Below are 11,340 nucleotides of genomic sequence, written 5' to 3'. Positions count from 1 at the left end.
CTTAGAATCCAGGCTGTTCCTGGCCATTCTGCAGGCATTTAAGATACAGATCTTCAGCTTCAGAGCCTCAGAACTTGTGCTTTTTCGACTTCAGTGGGATGCTTCCCAGTCTAACCTCCCATCTCCCTATCAACGTCAGAGAAAAGACAGAGGGAGATGTGTTTCCCCCACAACTTGGGTAGCAGAACAAATGCTCAGTTGCCTTCAGCGTTGCTCCATTCTGTCTTGAGAGAGAAAAGCAGCATAAGGATGTAATTAAAGCTCTGTCTCTTTGGTTTGGTACCCGTATTGGGTTATCGCTGTGCGTCTGCCTTCCTAACTTCGTTGTTTTTTTAATCGAAGTATAGTTGATTTACAATGTCGTGTTAATTTCTGCTGTACAGCAAAGCGATTCAGTTATATATATTCTTTTTTTTTTTTTTTTTTTTTTTTGGTTTCCGGGGCCTTTCCTTTTTTGTCCTTTCCCATTGCGGGGCACAGGCTCCGGACGTGCAGGCTCAGCGGCTATGGCTCACGGGCCCAGCTGGTCTGCAGCATGTGGGATCTTCCCGGACCGGGGCACGAACCCGTGTCCCCTGCATCGGCAGGCGGACTCTCAACCACTGCGCCACCAGGGAAGCCCTATATATTCTTTTTCATATTCTTTTCCATTACGGTTTGTCACAGGATCTTGAATATAGTTCACTGTGTTATACAGTAGGACCTTGTTGTTATGCCTTCCTAACTTCTTGAATGCAGGGACCATGTCCTAGAGTGTTGACTCTCTCATGCTGAGGGTCAACCAGCCAAGAGAGTCAGCACCCAGTGCTTTCACTCATCAGTTGATTGACAGCATTCCAGTGGGGCACTGAACACGCACGATAAAGGGAGAACCAGCCAGACGTGACCACGATGATTGAAAAAGTTAAGTGCTATGGGAAAGAGGAGTTAATTTAACCAGGTGGTCACTGGGGCCCCAGGAAAAGCTGGCCTGTTTGAGCAAGTGAAGTCTCTGGACCTCTGAGGCCATGGAATCCAATTCTGGCTAATTCCCACTGGGATGTGGTTTCACATGGCACTCATTTGGCCAGCGTCCCAGCTGAGAGCAAAGGCCGGGTCTCACGGGCTGCATGCCTTGCAGATCACAGAATACACTCACCTGTCTTGAACGTGGCCTTCAGTTTGGAGCCAGCCAGCAAGACCCCAGCGTGTGTGAGCTCTGAAGAGTAAGAAGAGGCATCGGGGGCAGGGAGATGAATGGTGCATGTTGCGAGGCTTCTTGGGAGTCAGGCGTTCAGTGAGAAAGGGCTGACGCGGTCCAGTGGATCCGCTTCCTAAAATGCTTTCTAGCTGTTGAGCTTGGCACCAGTTTTTCCCTGGGGACCCCGGAGGTGGAGCAGGATTGGGGGTGGGGAGGAAGTTGACTCCAGGGTCCTCTTTGTTGTATTTCCTGCTGCTTTTCTTGGCTCTGCTGGATCTCCGTGGGCTCGGAGGGGATCCAGATGTGATGGGTCTGCCACAGGAGACCAGACCCATGCGGTCTGGTTAAAATTCGTATTTTAACCAGGAACATGTTGGTGTTGCGGGGTGCTATCTGGGGGGTTGAAGGACGCTGTAGCCCACCCAGCAGAAACGCGAACAGACCAGGGGCTTAGGAGAGAGGGGTTTTGTGGGGAGAGGCCAATTCAAGCCGAGGAGAGGCTGCAGGTGATAATACTCCGTATTTCTTGAAGGCTGGCAGCGTGGTCTTTGCCATCAGGAAAACCAAGGTTTGAAACCCAGCTTTGTTGTATGACCTTGGAAAGTTACTTAATACCCTAGAGCCTCCATTTGCCCATCCGTAAAATAGGAATAATGATTTCTAATTAGTAAGGGTGAGAAGGATTTAGGTGAGGTAGTGAATACAAAGCGTGTAGCACACGCCTTTGCACGTATTCGGCACTCGATAAAGTCATCAGAAACGAAATGTTATAAATATCACTCTTATTACAGCCAAGGCACATTGATGTGCTTTATGTCATTTGTAATCTTTTATCACCTTTGACACAACTTGTTTTCCAAGTATTTCTATCTCTCACTCCCTCTTCCACTTCCTCTCTCTCCTCCAGCCCCTTGTGATCAAGGGGGCGTTTTTGTGAAAAGACTGGCTGAAACGAATGTAGCCACAGGACCCAACAAAACTCACAAGCTAGTGTCAGGACTGAGGTTGTCGCTTGGCCCTTTTTAGCAAGATTACCAACAAGCTCTAAGAATAATTGCCAGTTACCTGATTGTTTCAAAAATCAACAGTCAGAGCTGGAAGGACCCTTAGATTTTATCTAGTCTGGCTGCCCATTTGACACACAGAAGAGGAAACCCACCCAGTAATGATGGGAAGTAGTGGCCAAGACAGGACCACTATCCGGGTCCCCCAGCCCCTGCTTGCATCCAAGCTCTGTGCATCAAACCACAGCTGGGTCTTGGGAGCCAGGTGTCCTGAACCCTCATCCGCGATTGTTCTTGTCTTATCACCTTCTCACTTGACAGTCTACAAAGATGGTCAATACCAGTCATTTGATAAAAGTGACCATGAGCATAAAAGTCACAGCTTTCAAGCAGGGCCACAACTGAGCTGATCCTATGAGGTAGATGGAGTGTCTCTACTACACAAAAGAGGCTTAATGGATTTGCCCAGGTTCACGCAGCTAGTAACTGTCAAAGGCAGGATTTGAACCCAGGTCTAACCCCAAAGCCTCAGCGCTTCCCACCTTGGACCAGGAAACCTGCCTGGCACCTGAATGACCTGGATCTGTCCTCAGGTCAGATCTGGCCCCAGGGCCATCATCGGCCTGGAATGTACACGGGCTTGGTAATCAGTGTTACACGACAGGAATATTTGTTGATGCCAGTTGCACACTGTTGCAGTCTAGATAGATTAAGCCACTGCCGGTGCTGACTCTGTGAAAGTAAAAGAGCCTTTCCAACGGCTATGGAAATAAATGTAAATGACAGTGCTGAAGGGACCTGAGACTGTGGCTGAGTGTCTGTCTTTTTCTGCGGAAAATTGACAAGGACTGCTATCAGTCCTTTGGCCCCAGGACATAATTCCTCTCTATCTCAAGATCATCATCGGTAACATTCTGACTGCTCCAGCCCCCTGCTGAGGGCACGATTACAATGACAAGAGTATAAGAAACAATGACGGGTACAGCAGCGGATACATACCAGGCACTCTGTGGGTGAGGGACCCACATGTGCATACATGTACGTATGCTTTCCATAATCAACCTCTTGAACGATGAAAACTCTATGAAATAGGGACAATAGCCCCATTTTACAGCTGAGGAAACTGAGGCTCAGAGAGGTAGAGCCATTTGCCAGCTTGCAGTTGGCAGAACTGGGTCTCAAATAAGTAGATGCAGCTGTTTTCAGGCATGAGTCTGCTAAACAGTAGCCTGGGCCAGCCCTTATTTAAAATTATTAGGTGGTTTTCCTTTCAAGGCAAAAATAAATCACAAGGAGTCAGCAGGACATACAAGGCCCACCAGAGACTGGCCCCCACCTCCCTACCTCACCAGCTCTCTCTTCAATCACCCTCCACCTCTGTCCCCTGTTCTCTTTCATTCCTCTTTTGCGCTCACCTCAGCCAGGCCTCGGGTCTTCCCACACCCCTCTGTTCTAAACCTGCCTCACGATTCTGGATCCTCAAATCTTTGTGAGTTTCCCACAAGGTCACTTGTACATTATTTAGTTAAAACAAAAAAAAAAATCAAACTCCCCCAATCCCAGGATAATATAGCCCTGAGTCAGGGCACACAGCTTAGAGAAGAGACTGTGGGTTGGTTACAGCCCCACTCATCCTCTTAGTGGGATAGCCTTGTGCAGTGAGCAACCTGCCCAGCTGTACATGGTGGTTCTGCCCCACAGACTGGGTGAGGGGCCTGTCCTCTTAGCACACAAAACTTTTCTCTTTCTAAGCGTTTATCACATCAAATATGATTATTTCTACTTTCTTATTCCCCCTCCCAGGGCATATGTAACTGGACTGTGAAATTCTTGTGCCCTTGGTTTCTGTACCTCTAATGCTTAGCTCAGGCTGGCCATGATCAACCCCAGTCTCCCTGGTTGGGAAAAGGAAGTAAGAAAGGAAGGGAAGAAGGAATGAAAGGAGGCAGCCCCACATTGGTTGATTGGGCTGTACCAGCATCCTAGCAAGACTTGGGTACCACCTCAGGGGTGCCACCCTCAGAGTCTGCCAGTTGAGGACCTAAAGCCCCTGGCCCCAAGCTAACTGGTGTCCATTCTCTTTCCAAGATGCGCCACTGGAGGGAGATGCTGGCCCTTCAGGTACTTACTTTCTGCCCTTGGAAGCCCTGGGGAGCAGCAGTCTGAGCCACGAGACCCCCAAAGAGAGAGTGACCACGGCCCCTCTGAATCCAGCGCAGTCAGGGGACGAGCTTCACAAGCCAGAGTTGGAAGGGATGGTCCCCTCCGCACCTCAAGACTCCGCGGCCGCGTCCATGCTGCTTCAGCTTCCGGAGGAACCCGGCACCGGGCATGCCTTCCCCCCGACGAGGAAGCCGCCTTCGCTCAAGCAGGTGAACTTGACCAGGAGGCAGCTGAGGCCGAAAGCCACCACCGCAGCAGCTGTGCAGAGGGCGGCGTCCCAGCCAGCATCCTCGGACCTGGTCCTCCTCTCCTCTGCCACGGAGAAGCTCCGCCCACCTGGGGACCAGGACCCCGTGGCCTCCGCAGGGGAGGAGACCCACCCACTGTTGCTGTCATCGGAGGAACCCCTCTGGCTGGAGCAGAAGGAAGGTGCAGTCCCCACGACGCCCGCGCCCCTACAGATCGCCCCCTTCACCTCGCAGCCGCTGGTGGCCCACACGCTCCCCCAGAGCCCCGACCCCGGGGCGCCCGCCGTGCCTGAGGAGGCCCACGAGGCTCCCCCAGGGGATGCCAGCCCCATGACCCTGATGGACAAATGTGAGAACGAGCTGACCGGGTCGGCCTCGGAGGAAAGCCAGGAGACCACGACGTCCACCATCATTACCACCACGGTTATCACCACTGAGCAGGCCCCAGGTGTGTAGCCCCCAACCCCTCCAGCCCTCCCAGAACTGCGATGAGGCACCTGCTGTGTGCAGGGCATGGGAGAGGGGGGCCGGGGAGGTCCACGTCCCACCATTGGTTACCATCTATGGAGCCCTAGCTATGAGCTTGACCCTGTGGCCCAGAATTAATATCCCTATTTTAGAGATGAGATCCCTGAGACCATAAGACATCGAGTACCCTGCCCAATGCCACACAGCTAAACAGCGGGATTCAAAGCCCTTCATCTTGGAACAGAATCCTTTTGTCTGCCTAGAAGGCCCTGGCCTTTCAAGGTGCTTTTGCTTTTACCGTTACTTGAACTTGATAAAATGCACGTCTGTGTTCCAGTCTTTCTTCTACCTTTTTTTCCATCTTCAAACACAGAGGAGAGACATCAGCTGTCAATCATACATTGATTTTGGACAAATGCAGTGTGGCCGCTCAGGAAAGAGTATGAGCTCTAGGTTTGACTCCTGCTTGCTGTGTGAGCTTGGCCCAGATGCGCACCCTCTCTGAGCTTTGCTTTACTTAATCTCTGAGATGAGAATGAAATATCAGTCCCTTCGAGGATGAATGGGGTCACCTCTGTAGACCGATGAGGTGCCTAGCAGCATGTAGTAAGTTATCATTCTGTGTCAGATGCTGCTATTTGATTATCATGTTGATTCTGGAGCTGAAGGAGAATGAACAGCAGTGGGAGGAGTGGGGACAGGAGAACACAGGTGTCCCCAGAGGCTCTGTTCCAGCCCGCAGCCCATCTGAGAGATGACATCTGAGCTGTTCTCCGTGTCCTAATGACAGTGCTTTCCTCCAGCTCTCTGCAGTGTGAGTTTCTCCGATCCTGAAGGGTACATCGACTCCAGTGATTACCCACCGCTGCCCCTCAACAACTTCCTGGAGTGCACGTACAACGTGACAGTCTACACTGGCTATGGGGTGGAGCTCCAGGTAACCCCATAAAGGTGCCCTGCAGTGGCTGCCTCTTCCAGCAGGAGGTCTCTGAAGGATTGTCTGAGTCAGGCTTGTTTTTATCATCCTAACCAGTTTGGTTCTGGCTTTGCCCTAATGGGGCAATTTAAGCTGGGCTTTGGTGGATGAATAGGAGTTCCTAACTCAGGGCACAGCTGAAATAGTTTGGCACACATGGAGGGAAGGGGATGTGTTGATAAGTTGTGAATCATTACACCCAAAAGGAAAGTCCTTTGATATCCTGCTTATCAAACACACACATAGTCATGGAAGCCCCATGTGGCTTATTTGATTCATAAACTTTTGGCTGCAAACTAAGAATGGAAAAGCAGGATAGCATAGTGCTCAAACATCTGGGTTTTAAGTCGCGGCTCTACCAGTTAATGCTATATGACTTTGGGTAAGGGACTCCAGCTCTCTGAGCCTCAGTTTCCCCATCAGTAAAACAGATGAAAATGTTGCTGCTTTACAGAGTTTCAGGGAGGAATAAATATGACAGTGCACAGAGGGCATTCATCCAGAGCCTAAGAGAGAGACAGCGGGCACTCAATGCATGTTACCAATTATCCCCACCCTAGTTCCAGGCCATCCCCAACCGACCTCCCCATCTTTAGAAGCACTTTTTGGTATGAAGTAAGATGACATGCCAGGAAGTGGTGAACTGTCCAGTTCACTGTCCCACAGAAGAAAGGGTGGACGTGAAGCCAGAAAGCCACCAGAAGATTTCAAGCAGAGTCAGTTGTATGACATAAGCAGAACTTTACTTTAAGAAGGTTTTCTGATTGCATAGGGAGGATGAAAGGTAAGCCTCTCGGCAGAACTCGTGTCCAGAGCTTAGCACAGCACGCGGCACGTGGTAGGTACTTCGTAAACGTTCATGGACTTAACCTGGAGAAAAGTTGCAGTCCAGCTGATGCTGGCACTTCATGAGCACTTCCTCCACTTGAACAGACCCACTCTGTCTAATACTGTACGGAGCTTTTCATCAGGCACCATAGAATTCCTTCATTAGCACCTGCTCTGTACCAGTCACAGCAGTGGGGGGCAGGGTGATATGTAAAACTGCTGCAGTGCCTGCCCTAAAGGAGTCTGCTGTTTCGTGATTGAGATAGACACACGTGGAAGACATTGGGATGCTTCTCCCAATGGTCTGTAGTAGATGTTCATAGTGGATGTTGTGGAATCACAGTGGAGAGACAGGCAAGCTCCTCGGCAGTTAGGGAAGGTTTCACGGAGAAGGGTAATTTTAGTGGGGCTTTGACGAATGAGTAGGCATTCATCAAAGAGAAAAGAGAGTAAGGTGTATGGCCTGAAAGAGGAAAGGCTTGTCAGTAATGCCTGCCTTGCTTACACAAGAGACAAGGGTCTGGGGTCCCAGGCCCCACTAAGAGAAGCAGAAATACTCATATTGGGAACTGGGGACTGACTAAGGTCCCCACCCCACCCCCGCTCCATTTGTTCAGCATCCTTGTCTGCGAGTAAAGTATCTCCCTTCTTTCTCTCCCAAGCCTGGAAAGTGGACTAGGCAAACCAAGTACATGGAGCTTTGAGGAGCCTCTGCCACTGAAGCCACCATTGAGGAGGATAAGAAAGTGGGCCTGAGAAAGCCCTAGAGATGAGGCCCCCCATCCCCTCACCAGTTTATGCAGAAGGGCAAGAATGTATTCAGTCAGTCCATAAAGATTATTGAGCACGTACTACGTGCCAGGCACGATTTTAGGCCCTGGGGACGCTGAGCAGCACGGAAAGTTTCCTGCCTCCCTGGAGCTTACCTTCTGGTGAAATGCCTTCTGTCTCCCTGGAGATGGGACCTCAGGCACAAGCTGATCAAACCCCTGCCCCCACCTGCCAGCTCCAGAAGACTCTGTCTCGGCTGCCAGCATCCAGAAGCCCCTTTCATGGGACTCAGATAAGGGGGCTAACAGATGCCCTGTCCCAAACACGACTCAGATTCTGTCTACCCCTACCTGTCTCCAGGTGAAGAGTGTGAACCTGTCCGAGGGGGAGCTGCTTTCCATCCGTGGGGTGGACGGCCCCTCCCTGACCATTCTGGCCAACCACACCCTCCTGGTAGAGGGGCAGGTGATCCGAAGCCCCACCAACACCATCTCCGTCTACTTCCGGACCTTCCAGGACGATGGCCTTGGGACCTTCCAGCTGCACTACCAGGGTAAGACAGGCTGGGGCTGTTGAGATGTCGCTTTTGTCTCCCTTTCTCTCTGGAGCCAAGGATTCTCACCCTTTTTGTGCCAGGGACCCCCTCTGGCAGTTTGGTAACACTGTGAACCCCATCTTAGATTTGTGTTTTTAAGAGCATAAAATATGTACAATTCAAAAGGAAGCCATTCGTATTTAATAGCAGTTGTCAAAATATTGTTTTCATCTATGACATCATAACCTCTGTGCTTCTTGATTAACACATTAAATAATATTTCCCAGTGGCTCTGATAATTACTGTAATTTCAAAGGAGCATAAGAAATATGTCAAGATACTCATTTTGATATGAAAATATCTATGATTTTTCTTGGTGACAAAGTCACATGTTCTGTGACTATGTTACACATTGTTGCCTACATTTGTGATTGAAGGAAATACCATTGTTAAGTGAAAGGTTAATGAAGGATGAGCAAGCCCCCTTTTCCCGTTCAAGTTCATGTCTCCTGAATCTGACACACAAATCCCATGAGAGTCCATGGGTTGCTGGGAAACAGCCTTTGCTACTGGAGTCCTTCTCTCTTTTTTCTTCTTCTCCACTGTTTCTTTCTTTCCTTTTTTGTCTGTTTCTAGTCTCCTCTCTTTTGTTTTCTGTTCACCTTTCTCCTCTCTTCTCCTCCCTCTTTTCTTGCCTCCTTCATATCTTTCTTTCCTCCCCTCCCTCTCTTCATTCCCACCCCCATTCTCTCTTCCTTCTCTCTCTCATTTCAATGTCATCCCATTTTCCCCACCTCCTGGGCGTTTCCCAAGATCTCCGGTTACTTCCCTTACTAGGAGCTCCCCCTGGATACTTGCCAAGTATAAGATGGGGAAGGGGAGCCCTTAGCCACACCTTGGGAGGTCAAAAGCCATCCACATTTACGTCACATTGACTAAATGTCTGGAAAAACAATTCATTTAAAAATTTCCCCTTGGATGTTTCTGAAACAGATGGGTGACTGTATACAGGAGTGTCCATTTCCTCACACCTTCTCAATATGCAGACTACCGTCTGTTGTCTTTGTTAATTAAAAAATGGAAAAAAAATAGCTCATTGAGCCATGAGCTTGAATTTAGTCCTCCTCATGGGAACTGGGAATGCACATATCCTAGGCTGCAGGAGAGGTCAGACCATAGTCTAGTGGTGGAGCTAGGACGGGTTCAGCACCCTCTTATGAAAATGAAACTCAAGGAGCTCAACGTGGTCACGTACACCCTTCTGCCACCCCATCCCGTGAGCTCTGTGCACCAGATATTGGGCTAAGGAGGCTCTTCTTTGGCATTTCTCATGTAATCCTTACCGCCACCTGTGAAACAGGGACGATCACAGAGAGGAGAGTGAAGTTCAGGGCACTGTGTCAGTTTCTCAAGGTCACACGGTTTCTGAGTGATGGAGTAAGAGAATGTAAACTCACATTCATCACCCTCAGAGCCCAAGTCCTTACCTCCCAGGACGGTTGTTTCCAAGCTTTCATATCTTGGGCATTTCCTGAAGAACTGGTTATTCTAACTCTGGTCCAAGAGCCTGCATTTTTATCAGACACCTAAGCTGTTCGTGCAGGTGAGACTAACCTACCTGGGTGATCCTGTCCCTCCTGTGCTCAAGGAGAAGGCCGTTGTCTCCAGGGAGAGATGGGAACACATTTGTCGCCCCAAACCTGCTGTCTCTGCTTAGGCAGGGTGGGGAGCTTTGAGCCTAGAAAAAAGCGCTCATCTGGCAGTCTCAGCACCACGTGATCAACTCGAGTCACGAGAATACCCTCCTCCAGCACTCCAGGGGCCTCAGGGGCCTCATCTTTTCTCCTCAGCAAAAATTGACTCCCAGGATGTGGGTCATGTTCTTTGTCTCTGCCTCTGAGAGATGACTGTCTGCCCCTGCATTTCTTCCCAGCCTTCATGCTGAGCTGCAATTTTCCCCGCCGGCCTGACTACGGGGATGTCATGGTGATGGACCTGCACTCAGGTGGGGTAGCCCACTTCCACTGCCACCTGGGTTACGAGCTCCAGGGTGCCAAGACGCTGACGTGCATCAATGCCTCCAAGCCCCACTGGAGCAGCCAGGAACCCATCTGCTCAGGTACATGCCAGCCTCAGCCAGACCAAACACGATGGTCCTCTTAAGAGGGGAGGGGCCAGCCCCCAGGGTATTAGCATTGACCTTAGGGAAGGGACTCCTCCAAATACAGGTGGCTGCTGCCGTTTAACGTTTTGTTATATGATAAAATTGACCATTAGTGACACTTAGTACATTCACAACATTGTGCAACCATCACCGCTATCTTTATCACCCCCAAAAGGACACCCTGGACCCAGTAGCAGTCACTCCCCATTTCTCCCTGTCCCCAGCCCTTGGCAACCACCAGTATGCTTTCTGTCTCTATAGATTTGCCTATTCTGGACATTTCACGTACATGGGATCGTACAATATGTAACCTTTTGTATCCGGCTTCTTTCACTTAGCATAGTGTTTTCAGGGTCCATCCATGTTGTAACGTCTGTCAGAACTTCATTCCTTTTCATGACTGAATAATATTCCATAATATGGATAGGCCACATTTCATCTGTTCATTCGTTGGTGGACATTTGAATTGTTTCCACTTTGGGGGTATTAGGAATAATGCTGCTATAAATGTCTGTATGCAGGTTTTTATGTTTTCATTTCTCTGGGGTATATATACCCCAAAGTGGAATTGCTGAGTTATATGCTAATACCACGTTTAACTTTTGAAGGAACCGTCAAACTGTTTTCCACAACGGCTGCACCGTTTTACTTTCCCACCAGCCATGTATGAAAGTACCAGTTTCTCCACATCCTCACCAGCACTTATTTTCGATGTCTTCTTTTTATTATTATAGCCATATAATAATGTGGGTGTGAAGGTGTCTTACTGTGATTTTGATTTGCATTTTCCTAATGGCTAATGACATTAGTATCTTTTCATACGCTTGTTGGCCATTTGTATATCTTCTAGGGGAAATGTCTATCCAAGTCCTTTGCCCATTTTTAAAATTTGTTTGTCTTTTTCTTGAGTTGTAGGAGTTCTTTATATATTCTGGATACTAGACCCTTACCAGATATATGATTTGAAAATATTTTCTCCCACTCTGTGGGTTGTCTTTTCACT

The 11,340-nt window shown here is 49.2% G+C and overlaps 1 protein-coding gene across 1 annotated transcript in view; it reads left to right on the top strand.

Annotated features, from left to right (window-relative positions):
• The first annotated feature begins 4,339 nt into the window (after positions 1–4,339).
• SEZ6L (seizure related 6 homolog like) overlaps positions 4,340–11,340 on the top strand; it is a 70,680-nt gene continuing 63,679 nt past the window's right edge. Inside the window, exons 1-4 of the mRNA XM_027124440.1 lie at positions 4,340–5,043; positions 5,867–6,000; positions 7,999–8,191; positions 10,107–10,292. Coding sequence (XP_026980241.1) covers positions 4,440–5,043; positions 5,867–6,000; positions 7,999–8,191; positions 10,107–10,292 — 1,117 coding nt within the window. The 5' untranslated portion in view covers positions 4,340–4,439. The remainder of the gene's footprint in view (positions 5,044–5,866; positions 6,001–7,998; positions 8,192–10,106; positions 10,293–11,340) is intronic.

This window comes from Aethalodelphis obliquidens, unplaced genomic scaffold, assembly GCF_003676395.1.
Source record: "Aethalodelphis obliquidens isolate GAN/ISIS:26980383/991018 unplaced genomic scaffold, ASM367639v1 scaffold28, whole genome shotgun sequence".
NCBI classification, from domain to species: Eukaryota; Metazoa; Chordata; class Mammalia; order Artiodactyla; family Delphinidae; genus Aethalodelphis; species Aethalodelphis obliquidens.
Note: the sequence above shows the minus strand (reverse complement) of the source record. Positions and strands in the feature narration are given on the sequence as shown.